The sequence below is a fragment of the Hyaena hyaena genome, unplaced genomic scaffold (genome assembly GCF_003009895.1).
Source record: "Hyaena hyaena isolate Hyena2069 unplaced genomic scaffold, ASM300989v1 scaffold_406, whole genome shotgun sequence".
NCBI lineage: Eukaryota > Metazoa > Chordata > Mammalia > Carnivora > Hyaenidae > Hyaena > Hyaena hyaena.
The window spans coordinates 821,826-843,426 of record NW_024081038.1 but is presented as its reverse complement, the minus strand read 5'-3'; the positions used below and the strand labels follow the sequence as shown (position 1 = coordinate 843,426).

Genomic DNA, 21,601 nt, shown 5'->3' with positions numbered 1-21,601 from the left:
AAACACCTCAACTTCAACACAGACAAATCCTTATTAGACTTAAGTCCCCAGAGGCCAGGAATCAGATCTTATGTCTGTTCTGCAGTGCCTAGTGAACTCAGAGATTTGCATGGATTGGAATCAGGAAGCACTAAATTCTACCTAGCCATATCCATCCTGTTAGCGTTCCATCACTTACATAAACATTCTATACTACTAACACATATATATTTGTCCCTCCTCATCTGTGGGGGATATGTTCCAAGACCCCCAGTGGATGCCTGAAACCACACAGATAGGCTATGTTTTCTTCTATACGCTCATACCTATGATAAAGCTTAATTTATGAGTTGGGGACAGAGATAGATTGACAACAATGATAAAACGGAGCATATAATGACAAACTACAATAAAAGTTATGTGAATGTGGTCTCTCTCTCTCTCAAAATATCTTACTGTCCTCTGCTCACTCTTCTTGGGGTGACGTGAGGTGATAAAATGCCTACGTGATGAGATGAAGTGAGGCAAATGACACAGGCATTGTGACATAGTGAGGCTACTATTTACCTTCTGATAATATGTCAGAAGGAACATCATCTGCTTCTGGGCTGTCGTGGACTGTAGGTAACTGAAATTGTGGAAAGTGAAACTGTGGATAAAGGGCGACTACTGTCCTCACACATTTGTAGATTTGTACAAATAAAAACACTACTCACAAATAGGGGTTTTACATCAGGCTCCACTAAATCATGTTATGTGTAAATATAAATCATAGCACATAAATGTTCTCGGCTACCATATATTCTCATCACAGAGAACTCACATAAACATACAGTAGTTGTTCACTCACTACCTACCCAATGCCCCGACAGATACAACCAAGCCTATGCGCAGGCCCCTCCCACAATTCCACCTAACAGCACCATGGCCCTCTCTAGTGGGTCCTCTAGCTTAGCATGACTGTGTCTCTTTCTTACACTCTCTCTGGCTCAGTCCATTTCCCATTTCTGCTTTTACCTTCTTACCATCTTTAAACATGCGGACCCCTGAGCGGTTTTTCCCCTGTTTTGAGTCAGCCAGTGACATAAGCATGGTTGCAGGGAGCAGGGTGACAAAAGGTCTGTCCAGGGACCAGGAAGAACGGCCCACATCAATTTGCAGGAAAGCACAGCCACAGTTACCTGGGGACAAAAGGTTGAGAGAAGGATTTAAGGGTGATGGGAAGACAGATGCTCCCCTGACTGCACACAAGAAAATGGGTGGGAAAAGGACATTCTTCCATTGTAGAGCTAGCTGGAAGCCCAGAAAGGTCAGGGAACACAGTGAATCGGCAAATGAAGTAGATGAGACCTCAGCCCACAAAATGACACCATGAAGGTTCACAGTGGTCCTCCCAGCTAGAAACCTTCCCTGACTCAATAGACTTGCTGCTTCCCTGTCCTCTGGTTCTGGCAGGCAGTGCTAATCTCTGTCTCTATTAGACCCCTGCTAGGGAGCCTGACAGCGCTGAGACCAATGGTCTTTGTTAGTTCTCTACTCCAGAGAATGCTAAGGCCAACCTTCTCAATCTGTAAATCCCTATGGAGACTTCCCAGATTAGTCTGCAGAGCTCATCCCCCAGCATCCTCTTTTTTTTTTTTTTTTTTTATATTTTTATTTATTTCTAGGAGAGAGAGAGAGAGAGACAGCGTGAGCAGGGGAGGGTCAGAGAGAGAGGGAGACACAGACTCCTAAACAGGCTCCAGGCTCTGAGCTGGCAGCCAGCACAGAGCCTGACGCAGGGCTCGAACCCATGAACCGCGAGATCATGACCTAAGCGAAAGTCGGACACTTAAGTGACTAAGCCACCCAGGCGCCCCCCCCCTTTTTTTTAAAAATATTTTTATTTATTTCTAGGAGAGAGAGAGAGACAGCGCCCAGCATCCTCTTGACAGTGATATTCACAGGTGTATACAGGTTCTATTTGTTGGCATTTATAATTATGTCAGTGTCCTAAGGCTTCTCCCAGACTACTCAGATCAAAGCAGGGCACGCATGTTGCATAATTCAGGGAATGCCATTCCTATTACTTTTTTTTCCAAATTTTATTTTTAAGTAATCTCTCCACCCAACGTGGGGCTCAAACCTATAACCCCAAGATCAAGTCACATGCTCTATCCACTAAGCCAGCCAGGTGGCCCTCCCATTGAATTCTATGTAAATAGAAACCTCAGAGTTTGCCAACACCATACACCTGAGAAGGGCACCTGGGCCACATCTCACCTTCACACCAGGAAGGGCTTAGTCCATGAAAAGTGCCCAGCTAGACCAAAGTGAGACATTTTGGAGCACCTGGACAGGAATGTGACTCCTGCCTCTCCCACAGAAGTTCCTAGACCTCAGAGAACTCACTCACCCACATCAATGTAGCCAATGGGCACTGCCCTCTCTAGCTGGAGTTCCACTTTCAGCTGCCCAGTCTTGTCCTGAGGGCAGCTGAGCCAAGGTCCCTTCTGATGGTCTGGATTCAGCAAGTTCTCCACAGGATACTTGGGATCCTAAGTCAGAACAGAAGGAGTAAATCAGGAACCTCACTAAGCTGAAAGCAAAAAAGGATGACCATGAATGAGCGATCCTTACATTCCCAAACCCTTTCAGGCATTTTAACATGATAGAAAGACCACTAGATGGGAGTCCATAAAAATACACTGATTACATGCCAGGGATTTACAGACCATTTACCTCTCCTTCATTTACCAAACTACCTCATTTAATCCTAATACTTTACTATTTAGTTTAGTTGCTATTAATGCTTCTTACTTAATAGATCAATACATTGAAGCTTAGGTTCAGAAACTTACTCAAGGCCACAAAGCCAAATAACCAACCAAAGTCAGAATATCTTGTTTTCTGAATGCAGAAACACTATACTATTTCTTTTCATGTATAAGGTTCTTTCACATTCATTTATGTATCTTTAAAGTAGTCCTATGAGAAAAGAAAGGCAAGAATTTTTATTCTAAGTTTACAACTGGTGGGTAGAAATAAAGTGATTTGTTCAAAGGCAACAATAGCAATACTGAGAGAGAAATTGTTTTTTTTTTTTTAATATTTATTTTTTGAGAGAGACACAGAGAGAGAGAGTGGGGTGGGGGAGAGCACAAGCAGGGGAGGGGGACAGAGAGAGAGGGTCAGAGGATCTGAAGTGTGGGGCTCAAACTCACAAGCTGTGAGATCATGACCTGAGCCAAAGTCAGATGCACAACCAAGCCACACAGGCACCCTCTAAAGAAAGAAATTCTTGGTTCTAACCCACAGTTAGATATTTTTTGTGAAAAGGCCCTGAGAAAACTACTTTCTCTCTCTGGATCTAAATTCTTTCATCCAAAGTAAAGGGGAGGTAGTCTATACTCATGGTCTTCAATCTTGTTTTTTGTTTTAGTAATAAAATCCCTCCTTTCAGCTGAATTCTTACATTACAATGTGTGTGTGTGTGTGTGTTTTCAACAAATAAAAACAGAGCTCTGGTTAAAACACATGTGGGGGAGCCTAGAGACATTCAATTTCTAGAAGCGGGTGCCCATAGAGCACAGTTTGAAAACCTCAGTATTAGATGATGAGTAATGCATTTTATAAGGCTCAATCTATGAAGAAAACCACTTAGGCTGACAATGTAGGTAAAAAGGATTTGGGTAATTTTTATTTTATTTCACTTAGGAGCTGATATAGTAGTTCCAAAAGATTGTCTAAGGGTCTTTCTGAAATGAGTGGGAATGTTTTTGACTGTCATAATGATCAGGAAGCATTACTGTCATTAGGGTCTAAAGGCCATGGATGCTAAATATCTCATCAGACAAATGATACTGCTATAAACGTGGATTTATCCCACCCTAAATGCCAATGGCATCCTTTGAGAAAGACTAGGGCAACAGAAGGGGAAGAGTGGGGAGAAAAGGTATGGATAGAAATGACAGTAAAGGAAAGGGTGGGAAGTTTCTAAGAATTAGCACATTGTATCAATCCTGGGTTTAGGGCCCAGCATCTAGATCTAATCTGGATAAGTGGAATTTCCCAAAAGGGAACTTAGGGAGGAGGCTGAGATCACTTTTGATGGTGGAGGTGATATCTTCACAGGTCAAGGATGACTGACAGAGTAATGAAATTGTCCTTCTAGGTACCCTGGTACAGACTTTGGGCCTATGGCTTTGCCAGTTCCCTTCAAACTAAGGGTGGAATCCTGAAGTTGTTTCCTTCTCTACCTTCAAATCCCAGGAACACTTCTTTTATGTACCCTGCATTGCTCTGGGAACAACCCGAGGGCAAGAGCTGTGTGCTCTCCTTTGATTTTGGATTCCCAAAGAGGGGACAATGTCTCTTCTATTAAACTGGGAGTTTCCTGAAAGTGCAGCCAAGTCTCCTTTTGTCCCTTTCAGTTGCCAAGAAAAAAAAAATCCTAACTGCTAATTAACATACCTGAGAGGAAAATGATACGATGTGGCTAATCTTTACAGGAGCCATTGTGGGCCCAGCAGCTGTCCCAAGTACAGGGCAAAAATACTTTCTCCTAAGATTTCTTCTGTCACCACTTTGGCACTGCCTACGTTCTGGTCCTGTCAGCTTCCAGAAGAGAAAGAATCCTGATGCTACTCCTGAAGTAGAGAACAAAACAAAATAAAACATGAAACTCCAACCAAACAAAAACAACAGAAAACAAACAAACAAAAACTAGCAATGGCTGGTTCTCTGGAAATCTTTGCAGGAAGTCAGACTGTTTCTGATGTCCATGATGTGCTTGTGGGGGTAGTGGGCAGGGAAGTATCCCGACCAAGTGGTGAGATTTCAACAAACGTGAAACAACTGGAATGCAACCATAGGGCAACGAAGCAGGAAAACAGGTTAGTACGGGAGCGCTGAATGCTCCCAAGGGCATGAGTTGTTCCTTAAATCATTCACCTTTATACCCCTAGAGCCCAGCACATAGTAAAAATGCAACAAATGTTCAACTAAATATATGTCTTGATTTTTTCTTCCCTTTAAAACCAATTTTCTTAAATTTGTTTTTTCATTGTTACCCCTCTATTAGGAATCATCAATGACTTCCTGATGTATGCAAAACCCTTTTTACATGGTGGGTACTTGGTAAATATTCATTCAGCTTGGCCTCTCAAAGCATGTACCAAGGGCATGGCTCTTCAGCTCTCAGCTTCGGGAGACTAAAGCTCGCAGCCCTCCTCGGAACTCGCTGTTCGGTGCATTGCTTAACCACCACCCATTCTCTGCAACTCACCTCCCCATCAACAACCTTCAAAGACCCTCACCCGGGACAGTGCACCTAGAAGAGCCACCACAATCTCATATCGCGGACCACAAACCCTTTCTCCCGCCAATTCGGCCCTCTGACCTCCGACTTCTGATCCCGGGCACGACTCTCCGCCTGCCGAAGTCCGGGAGTTTACTCTGGGGCCTCAAGAAGCCGTTGTTTTTGAAAAAGACTACCACCGAGGCACGAAGACATGTAGTATAGCCAGTAAAATGCATTCGTGTGCATCTATGCGTTTTTTAGATCTATTTTTAAAAGTTTATTTTTAGTTATATTTTACGCAAATTTCCACTCACTACAAATCTGCCCAGAGTCAGGAGGCTAAACTTCCGGGTCAGAGTCAATGCATTCTGGGTAATGTAGTCCCTAGCCTCCACGCTTCGCTCTTTGGAGCTTAGAATGAGGGAGCGTCGCGAAAGTTGACGGTTTAGAGACCCTTTTTTTTGGCTCTCCAAAGGGGAAAATTGGTGAAATATTTACACTTAAAAAATCCAAGCCAAATTTCTCATTTTCCAAGAATTCTCCCCTACGGAAGCTTGGAAGCGAATGGAAAGCGTCCCTCTTTGACCTTTAAGTGAGCAGCAGGTAGATGGTCTCTTAGTACCGCTCCGGGCTCGGCCTGTTTTGTTGCCCCGCCCCGCTGTTGGAGCCTGCGCCGCCGATTGGCTAGGAGCACTTGATCGGCGGAAGCAGCTGGCTAGCGCGCGGACCGGGGGAGGGGGAGAGCTGTGAAGATGGCGGCAGTGGTAGAGGTGGAGGTTGGAGGAGCTGCTGCCGGGGAACGGGAGCTAGATGAGGTAAGAAATGTTGAGAGTCAAGGAGTGAAGAGGCTCAGCCTGAACCTGAAGGGAGGGGAGGAGAGGTTATCGGGAGTGGGGTCCTCGAGGAGGCGGGACCCTGGGAGGAGGGAAGGAAGGAGCCAACTGGGGGGCGGGTGCGCGGAGAGGGAAATCAGAGGTACCCAGGACTTCGGGAATGAGAGGCGGTTATGGGGATAGAAGACTTGCAGTGACCTCAAGGGTGGAGATGGAGGACAGGGAGAGAAGCCAGAGGAGTGGGGGCGTTAAGATATGAGATTATTAGCTGGGGGTCGTGGGTAGGACTGAAGGGCTGAGAGGTAGCTTGGTTGGAGGGGCGTGGACTTCTGCGAGGGAAGGCCGGACTTTTGCTGTGGGAGAAGACCGTCTAGGTTTGGGGTGGGGGTTAGGGATGCACACCGGGGAAGAGTGCTAATCTAGTATTACAGTGTTATTTTTATGTAAGAACTGTTTTATTTATCCTTACACTCTAGGACTTTGTACATAACAAACATGTCAGTAAAGTTTTGTGCACCGAATTGAAGAATGAATGATTGTATACCAGAATTCATAATTTCACTCGTTTAACAAACATTACATACCATGCTTGTGCTGAGTCCTGCGCTAAGTGCTAGAGATATAGGGACCCTCTCATTGAAGAGCCCACAGCCTAGTGGTGGGAGACATAGAGGTATAATGGTGGCACTGAGAAGAGGGGGCCAGTTCAATTCGAGCTAGAGAAGGCTTCCCAGAGGAGCTGAGTCTTATGGGGTAAATGATTCTCGATTTCTGGCTCTTTCTAGACTTATGAGCTCTTTGAGGGTGAGCTCCTTAAGGGTGTATGTCCCCTTTACCTGTTTAATAGACATTTAACAACTGATGTATTTAATTATCGGCGGTGCTTGAGTCACTAGGAGGAAAGAGACATTGAGTTTAAAGGGAATGAAGGGGTAGCGCTGAGAAGTAAATAGAAAGTGAGAAAGGAAAGGGAGATCATTCTGAGGCCAAAGGTACATTCACAGCAAGGGGTGCTTGTGCCCTTGCATAGGACAGCATATGGACAGCTTAGAGAGATAGGAGGAAGGGGATTGATCTTCAGGGGTCCACCCATCGCCAGTGGGATCTCTGAGGGATCAGAATCTTAGAAGCTGGGCTGTGTATTGGAGATGAATGACTGGGGACAGTTGGGGGTGAGGCTCAAAGAAAGGGAGTAGAGGTGGACTTGAGAAGCTATGACTGTTGCTTGGTGGTGGGATGACTTGGTGGATTTGGCTTACCTAATTGGGGTCATTAAGGGGGTGAGAGGAGACTGAGAAACTGACAGGTGGTTAGAGTAGGGGGAGATTTTTAAGGAAACATTTTAGACTCCTACCTCTCAACCACCAGAGATGTTTGGATACCACTTGGTTAGTGATATGGGGTGGTTGTGGAAATGACCCCCAAGACCCCTTCCAGCTTTAGTTTCTGTGATTATGGTTGGCTGTGGTTCAGTGAGATATAGTTGAAAGTACCCTGGAAAAAGTGTATACTGTATTGAAGTTATTACACATGGTTTGTTACTCATGAGCCCTCCTTTTTTTTTTTTTTAAATGTTTTATTTATTTGTAGGAGAGAGAGAGAGAGAGACACAGCACGAGCAGGGGAGGGTCAGAGAGAGAGGGAGTCACAGATAGAAACAGGCTCCAGGCTCTGAGCTGGCAGTCAGCACAGAGCCCGACGCGGGGCCCAAACCCACGAACCGCGAGATCATGACCTAAGCGAAAGTCGGACGCTTAACCGACTAAGCCACCCAGGCGCCCCAGTGAGGGAGCCTGATTTCAGTTACATACATCAGAGTTCATAGAGATAAAGAGCAAAAGTATTGGCAGAGGAGAAAAGAGCTTAAAAGTTTTGATATAAGACAGTTTTTATTTTTGCTTCTTAGCTTTTCTGCCCTTATTGTTTTAAGGACTTAAGAGCTTCCAGTTCTATAATATACTACAGACTTACTAGAGTGTGTGCTTAGAGCTCAACTTTATATGTAACCACTAGCATCCATCCTAGAAACTTCTGTTACTTGTTTTATTTACTTAGAAAGATATAATCTGTGGTCTGGAAATTCTGTATGGACTGGTTCTATCTTTTGTGTGTTTGAGAAAATAACTGTGAGAAGCAGGAACAGCTAGGAATCCCTTCAATCTCCCTTCTTCCAAACAAACAAACAAACACACAAACAAAAAACCAGGGGTCTGGTCTGGCAGTCTTTATGTGAGTTTCTACTAAAGTCTACCCAGCTGTCTCTTGGCAGCCTTAATTAGAGAAAAAGAAGGTGAAATCCATCCTTATAATTTGCAATTATGGAGGTCTGTGTGTTATGCACTGGCAATTCAGAGGTAAGACAGGATCTTTACCAACTTAGAGTGTAGGAAGAAGCATGCAAATAGCTCTATACTAGGTAATTACTATATTGGAAGTGTGTAAAAAATTCAGTGAGGCAAGTGGTTGAGGCTCCTAGGGGGAGTTAGTGGAATCCTTATAATAGAGATGCGTTTGAGCTGAAAAAATAAAGGTTGGGTTTACAAAGAAGTAGTGATTTGCATGTGGCATCAGAGTTGCCTTCCTGTAGCTCTTTCTGCTTGGTAGAGAAACTGCTGTAGGGCCCAGATTATAACAGGGTGATGGATAGCCCAACTAAGACACAATTGGTGCTCTTTGCCACTTCTTTGGAAAGATTGCACATGCTTTGGTTTTCTTCTTCAGGATATTGTACCTGTGTTTTCCAATATCAGATGTCATTAGCATGATAAGTGGTCTGGAATAGCAGCCATTAGTTCATTCATTCCTTTCCTCTTCTTTTGTCTTTTCATTATTTGTTGAATCATAATTTAAGCTTTGCTAACTGCTTCTCTAGTTTTGGAGAGGTGAGGAAATGAGCTACTGGTAGAAGAACTTACTGTTTATTGAGTTCATTTACCAGTTCATCAAATTTCTGAAGCACCTTCTGTGTGCCAGGCATTGTGCTATGCTTGATAATACCAACATGTTGAAGGTGTGATAATTGCCTTCAGGCAATTTCAGGGAGTCCACAGACTAACATGAGAAGAGAAACACTGATAAAGAAGTACAAAAACATGTTGCAGGTGCTGTGCTAGGAGTAGGTGGGATGGGTATATCAAAGAGGAAGTGGTAGTTCATGTCATATCTCTTTTTCTCTGCTAGATTGGTAAACCCCTAATAGGCAGGCTGTAGAAATCCTTTGCTTCTTCAAAGTAGTAATCACTTCTTTTTTTGTTTGTTTGTTTGTGTTTTTCTTCCTATGGGTTTCTCCCTATAGATATTTGATAAATGCCCCATGTTTCCAGGAGTTTCTCCTCTAGAGATTCTTGGTCAATGCCAAGATCTTACTGGGGGATTGAGGTATGTGTGACTAAAGTTTAATCTTGTATATTTGACTATTTATCTTTGGATTATTTTTTTTTAGTTTTTTCAAATGCTTATTTATTTTTGAGAGAGAAACACAGAGCATGAGTGGGAGAGGGGCAGAGAGAGAGGGAGACACAATCTGAAGCAGGCTGACAGCTCAGAGCCCAACCTGGGGTTTGCACCCACAAAGTACGGGATCAAGACCTGAGCCAAAGTTGGATGCTTAACTGACTGAGTCACTCAGGTGCCTCTATCTTTGGATAATTTTTAAGGTGTGTGAACTGTAATAGCATATAGTATAGTGGGGAAAAACAGAGTAGTAAACAATACACCTAGGTTCTAGACTAGGAATAGCACATTTGTTTTATCTCAAACAGCCAGATGTTAATAGATATTTAGAAGGCTGTGTTGAGATTCTGAAGCCAGGGCTCAGGAGGAGAATTCTGAGGCAGAGTGCCAAAGGTGAAGTAAGAGTACTAACTCTGCGCCAAGTGTTTCATATGCATTTTCTAATTTAATACCAAAATCTTACAAGGTAGGTACTATTATGGTTATCCCCATTCTATAGATGTGGAAACTGAGGTGTAGAGAATTTATGTAACTTGCCCAATGTTTTACAGCTAGGTAAGTGACAGAGCTAGAGTTCAAATCCAAGAGGACTCCAGCAAAAGTGCTCTTAACTATTTTGAGCAGTGTGAGTACTGTATACTTCTAATACTGTCCTCCAGTGGACAATTCTATATAAGTATGCGACTTCATTATAGAAGTAATTTGATTGGAGTCATGCTATTTGTCTGTCTCCCATGAAATTAGGCTCTCCTTGTAAGCCTTGTATCCCTAGTACCTGGCAAAGAGTATGATTCAATAAATACATGAAAATGTGAATTCATGAAAAATTTCAACCTGTCTGTATCTCATTTCTTCATCTGTGAAATGATAGGTTTGGACTAGATGATGTTCTAAAGGTCTCTTGCAGCTTTGAAAGTCCTGGATCCCAGTATTTTACTCTGCTTGTATTTCCTACAGTTTCTGTCAGGTACTCAGGTACTGTTTTCTATCAGGTAAATACTAGTGAATGAAGGAATGAATGTCTAATAATTGTTAAATAATCTGTGCTAATAACATTAAGTTGACAGAAGAAAAAAATGGTGATAGTTACAGATAAAAGGCCTACATATAACCTTCAGTTCCAGAACCCTTGGCTTTTTATACAGTCAGAGTTTCATACTTTGACAGGCAGCCTGTCTGCAGACAATCTTTCCCATTTGGTTTCCCATCATACCTCCCATTCCCAGGCATGTTTTTTACAAGTCACTTTTTTTTTTTTTAATCAAGCTTATGTCTTTTTTTTTTTTTTTTTTTAAGATTTTATATTTAAGTAATCTCTGTGTCCCAGGTGGAGCTCAGACTCACAACCCAAGATCAAGACTTGCATGCTCCTCCACCTGAGCCAGCCAGGTACCTCTGATTAAGCTTATATCTTAATAACTCCTCTACTTCCAGAAGGAATTTAAGGTATTATCTGGCCATTAATGGGGGATAGGAGAGAGAGAGGAGGAAAAGATGAAGAGGAATGCTCTAACTCCTTGAATGCTGGCACTGTCTTTCTCATCCCTGTACATTCTTCAGTGCTTTGTGCAGTGCTTGGCACATAGCAGATATGAGTATATTTATTGAATAAAGGAGGATGCTCACAGGTGTGGATTCAGCTCAGGATGAAAGAAATATTGACCTACTAACAAAGGTTAACTGACACACTTAACTATCTGTTCTGGAAATAACATAATATCACCTGACAGCATTTGCTTATAAACTGCTTATGAAGAATTTCCGTTTTTAATTAGTGCCATATTGCTCCTTATCAGTGAGTCATAGGCACACAATCTGAGGAGTTGCTCTTTGCCCCATAGTACCTTCTATAGATTTCTGTCAGCACTTACCATGTTGTATTGCCTCCTGATTAGGTGGTGAACTCTGGGAGGGGACAACCATATCATTTTTTATCTCTGTGTTCCTAGCACCTAATCTCTTAAAATAGCTAGGGTAGAAATTCAAATGTTTATTGAACTTGAATCTTGAAGGGATGTTGGACATCCCTAGTAAGTGATCACTCCCAGTCTGTGTTTAAACCCCTCTAATGGTAGGGAGCTTATCTTTTGGGTTAGCCTGTTACCTCTTTGAATACCTCTGTTGCAATATTCTTCAAATTGGGCTAGAATTTTTATTTCTATAGCTTCTTAAACATTTTTTAAAATGTTTGTTTATTTTTGAGAGAGGAAAAGATACAAAGCATGTGTGGGGAAGGGGCAGAGAGAGGGAGACACAGAATTCCAAGCAGGCTCCAGGCTCTGCACTGAGAGCAGAGAGCCCAATGTGGAGCTCGAACTCATGAACCATGAGATCATGACCTGAGCCAAAGTCTGACGCTTAACCGAGTCGCCCAGGTGCCCCTGTAGCTTCAGCTCTTTTAGTCCTTGTTCCTTTTCCAGATCCTGCTTCTTTGCATGTTTGACTCATAGAAGTACATGCAAGCACTGGCACTGCTAGAAGATGCCTCTGAGGAGTGTAGGCTCAATTCATGTGGGGCTATTTGTCCTGAAAGCTAACCCAAGATCATCCATCTGATGTCATTCTTTATCTCTACTTTATTTGTGTTTTCCCTTCTTGAAATCCTTTGTTATATCTTTGCTCCTTAGAGGAAAATCTGGTAGGTAAATGTAAACTCATTAGTTCTCTCTAAAGTGCAGGTTTCCCAAGGAGATGCTGAGTTATGGCCATGGGGCTTTTGGCCCTGGGCAGCTAGGGAGAAACAAGGCAAAGAGGAAGCAGGGAACTGGAGGCAGAGAGTATAAGCCTGCCAAGGTTTGTGGTCCCTGTGTTCTCCTTCCCCTTTCCCAGTAGGGTGTTCTCAATAACTTAACATGTCTATTACCTACCTTCGTTCGTTCGTTCGTTCATTCGTTCCTTCCTTCCTTCCTTCCTTCCTTCCTTCCTTCCTTCCTTCCTTCCTTCCTCCTTCCCTCCCTCCCTTCCTATTTATTTTGAAAGAGAAAGAGGAGGAGCAGAAAGGGAGAGAGAATCCCAAGCAGGTTCCGCCCTGTCAGCACAGAGCCTGACTCACGGCTCTGTCCCACAAGACGTGTGATTATGAACTGAGCCGAGATCAAGAGTTGGACACTTAACTGACTGAACCCCCCAGGCACCCCTGTGTGTCTACTACCTAAGAGGACTCCAGCGACATTTTACTCTCCATTACCCATTGCTTAACCTCTTCTTGAGTCTGTCAGCACCCTGCAGAAAGTTTTTCTCCCTCTAGTCTTATGGTAACAATAGCTAAATTTTTTGTGCACTGTGTACCTGGCAGTGTAGTAAGCATTTTACACAACATTAGCTCTGTTAATTCTATTTTAATACTGTTATGTTCAGTTTGTAGGTGAGGAAAACCAAGACACAGCTAAGTAATTTTATTTTTTTAAATTTTTTTTAATGTTTTATTTATTTCTAGGAGAGAGAGAGAGAGAGACAGCGTGAGCAGGGGAGGGTCAGAGAGAGAGGGAGTCACAGCCTGAAGCAGGCTCCAGGCTCTGAGCCGGCAGTCAGTACAGAGCCCGACGCGGGGCTCGAACCCACGAACCGCGAGATCATGACCCAAGCGAAAGTCGGACGCTCATCCGACTAAGCCACCCAGGCGCCCCGATATAATTACATTTTAACATCTAATTTCCACGTTACTAGAAATACAAGAGAGAAGAGCGGGTGAAACAGCATCTTGAGAAAACAGAGAATTCTAGAAAGTGGGCAATTGAACANGAGAGAGAGAGAGACAGCGTGAGCAGGGGAGGGTCAGAGAGAGAGGGAGTCACAGACTCTGAAACAGGCTCCAGGCTCTGAGCTGGCAGTCAGCACAGAGCCCGATGCGGGGCTCGAACCCATGAACCGCGGGATCATGACCTAAGCGAAAGTCGGACGCTTAACCGGCTAAGCCACCCAGGCGCCCCAAAGTAATTTTAATTTATTGCATAGGTTGTAAGTGGAGGTGGGATTTGAACTTGATGATAGGACTCCATGATCTCTGTTGCTGGTATATTCTATAACACAGACTCACTATTTTCAAAATTCACTACATTTTAATTGAATATTTAATTATGCCAGATACTTTATTTGGTCTTGGGAACTCATAAATGGATAATGAGACTAGCTCTGCTCCAAAAGACCTCATGATCTAGTAAGGAGAGGAAATGATAATGACATATAGTATTATGAGGAGAGTTATGCCTAGGGTACCAAAGATACATGGATGGAGTGCATAATTGTATTTGGGAGAGTTAGGGAAGATTTCAGAGAGGATATGACATTGGGCCAATTCTTTTTCTTTTTTCTTTTCTTTTTTTTTTTTTTTTTTTTAAGTTTGTTTGTTTTGAGAGAGCCAGAACTGGGAACAGGCAGGCAGGCAGGCAGACAGACAGAGAGTGAGAGAGAGAGTCCCAGGCAGACTCTGTGCCCCCAGCACAGAGCCCAACAAGGGGCTTAAACTTACAAACCTTGAGAGCATGACCTGAGCCAAAATCAAGAGCTGGACCCTCAACCAACTGAGCCATCCAGGTGCCCCAACATTGGGCTGATTCTTAAAGGAGAGGTAAAAGTGTACCATGTGAAAGAATGGAGGCATGAAATCTCTAATCCTTAAGTGTATTATTCTTCACTAATAAAACATTTGTTAGTAATCGCTTGCTTTGTGCAAGGGGCTATGTTAGACACTTGGCTTGAGAGAGAAGATGCTAAATCATGTTTCTGGCTTTCAAGGAGCTTATAGTTCTGTTAGAAAATGGGACTTGTAGTTCTATTGGAAATGTAGTGGCTATAATTATAAAAGGTCCAGTGGGGCACCTTGATGGCTCAGTCAGTTAAGTGTCTGTCTTCAGCTCAGGTCATGATCTCATGGTTTGTGGGTTCAAGCCCCGTGTTGGGCTCTGCTCTGACAGCTCAGACCCTGGAGCCTGCCTCAGATTCTGTGTCTCCCTCCCTTACTTGTGCTCTGCCTCTCTCTCAAAAATAAATATATAAACTTAAGGTAAAAAAGGTCCTAATTACCTTATCAGTAGAAAAACCAAAATACTATTGGGGAAGTAAATCCCTTCTCATTGATCGGGTTAAAGAAATCTTGGAGAAGGAGCCTTCTGAGGTGGACCTTAATGGATGATCTAAATTTCACTAGAGAGAGACCATCAGGAATAAAGACCCCAGGTAAATGTGAAAAAGCAGGATGTATTTGGAGATTATCAAGTCGGTGAGGACTGAGTGCTAAATCTAGAAATCTAGAAATATGGGCCCACACAAGGTTGATTTTGAATGCCAGGCTGAGGAGTTAAGATATGTTTGTTTATTTATTCCTTCAGTCATCAGTTAATTGAGTGCTTATATATGCCAAATACTGTGCAGGGGTGGGGGGCACAAAGGTAAACACCTTGCTTCTATTCTGGGGGCTAATAGTCATATAGGGGGAAGACAAACATGGAAACAAATAATTGTGGTATAGTGTGTTATATGCCATGGCAACACAAAGGAGGGAGTGATGAACTCTGCTGAGGGGAATCATTAAAGACTTAACAGAGAAGATGCTGGAGTTTGTTCTTAAGGATTACATTTGAGTTCAATAGATAGTCTGTGAGGTAGGAAAGAGTGGTCCAGCAAAGTGAAAAGATCTGCAAAGGTTTGGAGGCATTAAACAACATGAAATATTCTGGGAACTGTAAGAATTTCTGTAAAGCTGAGTGTAGGCTAAATGTAGGGGTATAACAATGAGCAATAAGGTTGAAGACACCTTTTTAACAGCATGCTAAGAAGCTTGGGTTTAAAACATGTTCAGATTCATGTCTCAGAATGATCAAGTCTGATAGAAGTATAGAAGTTATTTTTGGAGGGTTCCAGTTGGGGAAAGAAGAAATTATTTGGGAGTACTCTGGGTAGCTAAGAGATAATGAGGATCTGAGCAAAAGCAAAGGCAGTAGAGGTGGAGAAAAGTGAGCAGCTATAAAAATACCAAGTCACAGTGCTTCCATTTATTTTAGTGTGCTTTCCATTCCTCTCCCTAATTCATTCATTCATGCATTCATGAAGCATTTATTAAATATGTAATCTGGATTGTTCATTCAGTCTTTTCTTCTTCAGTACTTGTGCATTCAGTATGTCACGCATTTTCCTAGGTCCCAGTAACCCAGCAATGAACAAGACAACCAAGGTCCTTGCTCTTGCTAAGTTTACTTTCCAATGGCGGCATGCAGATAACAAATAAGTAGCAAGCAGGGTAACTCCAAATGGTGATAAGTGTTCTGAGGAGTGTAGGGTGATGTGATAGAGAACAACTAGGAGAGGTTATCAACAGCCTCTGAGGTGATATTTGAACCAACACCTGAATGAAGATCTGTCAGTGTGAAGATTTGAAAGCAGACGTGTGTCAAGTGGAGGGAGAAGTATAAATCAGTGCGAATGAGTTCGGCATGTCTTGGGGCCAAAGAGAAAGCCAGTGTGTGTGAATCATAGTGAGCAAGGAAAAAATAATGCCAATCAGGTCAGGGAGTTTGGCAGGTCTGTAAGGCCTCATAGATGCTACTAAATATGCTGAATTTTCCTGAGAGTACAATGAAAAGATTTTGGCTGGTTGGAAAGATAGGAGTGAAGTGAGCTGGTTTGCATTTTTAAAACAATCTTATTTCTTTAGGGAGAATGCATTGTAGCGGGGGATTCAAGAAGAGCTGTTAGGAGATTTGCAGTAGTTCAGGTGAGACATGATAGTGTTGGGGGTGGGGTAAAGTGGATGAATTTAGAATATGTTTTGAAGTAGAGCCTACAGGACTTGCTGATGGGTTGGATATCAGAAGGGAAGGAAAATAATCAAGCTTGACTTCTAGGTTTTGGGATTTGTTTTGCTTTAACTAATTGGCAAAACCATGGTTGATGGCACCATGTATTGAAATAGGAAGGACCAAAGGAGAAGTCTTAGGCGGGAAGAAGAAATGTGAAAAATTCTCTTTGGCCATTTTATTTGACATCATCCCCACTGTTTGTTCGAGTGAGAATTACTCAGTCTCTGTTTATTTCCGAAGCATGCGTTTTGTGTCTAGTGCTAGGTGTGAAGTAAGAGGGGGGTGCTGAATGAGTAAGGCATTATCCTTGTCATCAAAGCTGTTAACATTATGTAACCCATCCAACAGTTATTGAACACATACGTTGTACCAGATTACAGGCTAGTTCTTTGAAACAAAGGTGAGTCAGATTCAAGTGATCCTCAGGCCCAGTTCATATCCAGTAAGATTTGCACATTATATATCTGATGAAGAACTTACATTCAGTATAAAGACCTCTTGCAGCTCAACAAGAGAAAGGTAAATAACCCAATTAAAAAATGGACAAATAATCTGAATTGACTTTTCTCCAAAGAAAATAATACAAATGGCCAATAAATGCCTGAAAAGAAGTTAAACATCATTAGTCATCAGAGAAATGCAAATCAAAACCACAATAAGATATCACTTTATACTCACTATGATATCATAATAGAAAAATGACGTAATAACAAGTGTTGTCAAGGAGATGGAGAAACTGGCACCCTGATGCACTGCTAGTGGAATGTAAAAGGGTGTAGCAGCTGTGGAAAACAGTTTCATAGTTCCTCAAAAAGTTAAGCATAGAAGTACCATATGACCCAGCAGTTCCACTCCTAACGTATATACTTTAGAAATAAAAACATGTGTCCACACAAAAGCTTGTACACAAGTGTTCTTAGCAATATTATTCATAATAGCCCCAAAGTAGAAACAATCCAAAGGTCCCTCAATTGATGAATGGGTAAATAAAACGTATATCCATACACTGGAATATGACTTGGCAAAAAAAAGGAGTGAGCTACTGATACTTGCTAGAACATGGATGATCCTTAAAAAAGCATTGTGGTGGGGCGCCTGGGTGGCTCAGTCGGTTGGGCGGCCGACTTTGGCTCAGGTCGTGATCTCACGGTTTGTGGGTTCGAGCCCCGCATTGGGCTCTGTGCTGACAGCTAGCTCAGAGGCTGGAGCCTATTTCAGATTCTGTGTGTCCCTCTCTCTCTGTTCCTCCCCTGCTCACGCTGTCTCTCTCTCTCACAGAAATAAATAAAACATTAAAATTTAAAAAAAAAAAAAAAAAAAAAGCATTGTGGTGTTTGAAAGAAGCCAGTCAGAACTGCAACTTGTATTATTTCATTTATATGAAAGGTCCAAAAAAGGCAACTCTATAGAGACATAAAGTAGGTGAGTGGTTGATTAGGTCTGGGGGTGTTGCTGATGAGAGGAGCATAAGGTTTTTTTTTTTCCAAATTTTTTAATTTTTTTATTTTTGAGACAAAGAGACATAGTATGAGCAGGGGAGGGTCAGAGAGAGAGGGAGACACAGGATCTGAAACAGGCTCCAGGCTCTGAGCTGTCAGCACAGAGCCCACGCGGGGCTCGAACCCACGGACTGCAAGATCATGACCTGAGCCGAAGTCGGCCACTTAACCGACTGAGCCACCCAGGTGCCCCAAGTATTGTTTTTAAAGTGATAGAAATGATTTAAAATAAGATGGTTGCATAGAGGCGCCTGGGTGGCTCAATCAGTTAATTGTCTTGACTCGGTTTCAGCTCAGGTCAGGGTTTGTAGGTTCAAGCCCCCACATCGGGCTCTGCACTAACAGAATGGACCCTGCTTGAGATTCTTTCTCTCTCTCTCTCTCTCTCTCTCTCTCCCTCCCCCTCTCTCTCAGCCCCTCCCCCCATTTGCTCTCTATCTCTCTCAAAACTAAAATTAAAATTAAAAATTAGATTAAAAAAGATGGTTGCACAACCCTGTAAATACACGAACAGTCATTTAATTGTCCACTTAAAATGGATGCTGTACCTCAACAAAGCTTTTAAAAAAAGGAAAAATCCTTGATCTCAGATGATTAGAGTTTATAGTTACAGAAACAGACTCAGAAACAACTATAAAAAGTAATAAATGTGACCTTGGAAATAATGTACAAATTGCAAATTTCTGTGGAAGAGGAATCACTTCACCTGAGGAGATCTAGTAGAGTCCAAGTATCTTTGAGAGTGAGAGCTGTTATTTATTTATTATTGTATTTCCAGTCTAGAGCTTAACATATGCTCACCTAACAGTTGTTGAATGGATGTGTGAATGAATAAAGTTGGAGAATATCTTTTGAAGGAGGTAATATTTGAACTGCATCTTTGAGAGTGAATAGAGATGGACTGTGAAGATGAGGAAAGAATTCTAAGGAGAGAAAATGGCACTGGCCAAAGCACCGAGGTATAAAAGGGAAGACCATGTTGGAATGCTATGTGGTTCACTGTGGCTGAAGTATAAGCCATTTGGTGGAGACTGGTGAGATAAATAGCTGGTTGGACCAGATTATGAAGTACTTTGTCATACAAAGGAGTTTGGGCTTTAATCCAAAGGCAATAGAAAGTCATTAAAGTCTATTTAATTAGGGGGCTGATGTACTCAGTTGTGTGTCTAATAAAGATCACTGTGACTGCTCTTATGTGATGAATCTGTTGTGGCAAGATTAGAGTCAGGGAGATGACCTTGGAGATCACTACAATATCCCAGGAAAGAGCAAAGGATAAAAAGTCTGAACTTTAGGAGGTATGGAAATGAAAAATTGAAGGGAGATTGCATAGGTGGGTAGATGTGACCAGCAGGTAAAGGCTTTTTAGGAGTTCATAGGAAGGATAGTTCTGCTCTGAAAGGGTTTCTGGAAGAGGTGGCATCAGGATTGGGTTTTAAAAGAATGGGTAGAAAGGTATAGAGTACGTAGGAGGCTGAAGTGCATTTAGGAAAGAATGAGAGAGGGAGGAAGCTGGTCCGAGAAGTATGAATTTGATGGGAAAGGAGTTTAAGAACCAAAGAATGATAGGTGCCTCCAAGTTTGATAATTGTTGAATGAGAAAGAGGTCATTAAACTATTTCTTCTACTTTTATATATATTTGAAAAGTTTCATTAAAAAAGCTTCCCAACTCAGGTGGCCTGCAAGATACACTTTCTGGTGATGGTAGGAGAGGTGGGGGTGGTGAGCAGACAGCAGCCAAAGCAGTTGTTACAACCAGCATCTACTTTCACTTTCCTGCTCAAAGGGTGCTGTCTGTATAGGCCTTACAGTTTGGCTAGGTAGATCCAGTGTCTGCATGATTCCCAGCTGATTTATGAAGTCTGTTTTAAAAGTGAGGTAGTTCCACTTTGATTTATTGGCCTTGAATTCTTGACAAGGCTACAGAATTTAAGAAGATTGTGAATGAGAGGAGAATGCAGAGCCACAAATATGGAGAGCCTGTGAAATTTCACTTGTCCTAATCACCCAGCAGACCAGAGCATCTGTCCTCACAAGATTGAAGAGGCAGCCATCCTGGTATGTTGTATTCATACCAGGTTCAGGAGCTAGCTAATATCTCCTTTCTTTGCACTTAAGTAGCAGTTTGTTTAAATGTCAGTAGTTATCCTTATACTATGTTATGTTTAATAGTTTGTTGTGTCCTGTCTTCCCGCCCAACTAAATAAATACCTCAAGAGCAAAGGCTGGGCTTATTCATCTCTAATTTTTATGAAAGAATGAAGGCTTTAGCTGCATGGTTGATCCATCTCTAACTTGGAAGGATCAACTGAGACCTCTGAAAAGCTAAGTCTGCCCTGGTGGATGGGATTCCAGAGTTGAGGACCCTTCACAGTTAGCAGGTACATGAAGCTGGGATAAGAAACCATCCCCTGGTGATGAATATTCCTGATGCATGCCTGTGGTAATCATTTGTTAAAGTTTCATTGATTTAATTTGGCAGCATCCTTTTAAGTCACAGCTCATCACACTGATGGCATTTTGTTTTTAGTTGTATGGTCACTAAGGAAACTGTGGCAGTTTGGAAAGCCAAAGTATTAGAGCTGACTCCAAAGCTTTGGAGTTAGATTTGGTGGAATTAGTACAGCATTTTAGCTTTAAAGGACCTCAAAAATCACCTAAGCCAACCCCCTAATTTTATATATGGGGAAATTGAGTCATTGAGGATGTTCCCTGCTCATTGACATATAGCAATTAAATACCTGTGGTGAATTAGTAGAACCTACAAGTATTTTTCTCTTCACTGAGAAAGGTAGTTGTTGCCCTAAAGCCATATCTTGGGATGAAAAGTGGAAAGAGTTGTGCTCCCTGGGCTAAGTAAATTCATACTTTTAAAACAGCCTGATTATTAAAAATTTTTTTTGAATGTTTATTTATTTTTGAGAGAGACAGAGCATAAGTGGGGAAGAGGTAGAGAGAGAGGGGGAGACAAAATATGAAGCAGGCTCCAGGCTCTGAGCTGTTAGCACAGAGCCCAATGCAGGGCTCAAATTCATGAACTATGAGATCATGACCTGAGCTAAAGTATGACACTTAACCAACTGAGCCACCCAGTGCCCCATATTGTTTTAGTCTGCCTTTCTCAAAGGCAAGAAAAAAATCTGGTTCATCTGTGCATCCCCATGCCTAGCGCTGGACCTGCGCATTTAGAACAGGAGTACCTTAAGTGAGAATTGAGTAAATGAATAAATGTATCAGATCTCACAGATAGCTGTGAGGCCTTATTTATTTGTTTATTTATTTATTTATGGTATTATATATAGTTCTTCAGCTATCTTTTGGACTTTACTGAGGTTCTGTCAGCAAAGTTTATAGAGATGTGGGGGCACTCAAGAAAATAAGGTGGAAAACAAGGGTATTGCACCTTCTTACAGAATTAAGAGTCAGTGTGAAGAATTAGGTACACATTGGGAATGAATTGTTTTTTCAACAAATTGTGCTGAAACAACTAGCTAGCAACATGCAAAAGAATGAAGTTGACCCCTACCTCATACCATATAGAAAAATTAACTCAAAATGGACCAGTGACCTAAATATAACTAAAACTATAAAACTTTTAGAAGGAAACATAGTCATAAATCATGACCAGTTAGGATAGCTTCTTAGATATGACACCAAAAGCATAAGCAGTTAAAGAAAAAATAAATAAGTTGGATTTACCAAAATGAGAAACTTTTGTGTTGCAAAGAATGCCATCAAGAAAGTAAAAAGACAGCCCAGAG

General features: G+C 42.1%; 2 protein-coding genes across 2 annotated transcripts in view; one reads left to right on the top strand and one right to left on the bottom strand.

The window, feature by feature from the left end:
- LOC120245132 (short transient receptor potential channel 2) overlaps window positions 1-5,579 on the bottom strand; it is a 36,375-nt gene extending 30,796 nt beyond the window's left edge. The window contains 4 exon segments of the mRNA XM_039252048.1: window positions 1,005-1,160; window positions 2,375-2,516; window positions 4,432-4,607; window positions 5,360-5,579. Of these exon segments, the coding sequence (XP_039107979.1) occupies window positions 1,005-1,160; window positions 2,375-2,516; window positions 4,432-4,476 (343 nt within the window). The 5' untranslated portion in view covers window positions 4,477-4,607; window positions 5,360-5,579.
- Window positions 5,580-6,002: 423 nt separating this feature from the next.
- RNF121 (ring finger protein 121) overlaps window positions 6,003-21,601 on the top strand; it is a 76,008-nt gene continuing 60,409 nt past the window's right edge. The window contains exon 1 of the mRNA XM_039252029.1: window positions 6,003-6,075. Within this exon, the coding sequence (XP_039107960.1) occupies window positions 6,013-6,075 (63 nt within the window). The 5' untranslated portion in view covers window positions 6,003-6,012. The remainder of the gene's footprint in view (window positions 6,076-21,601) is intronic.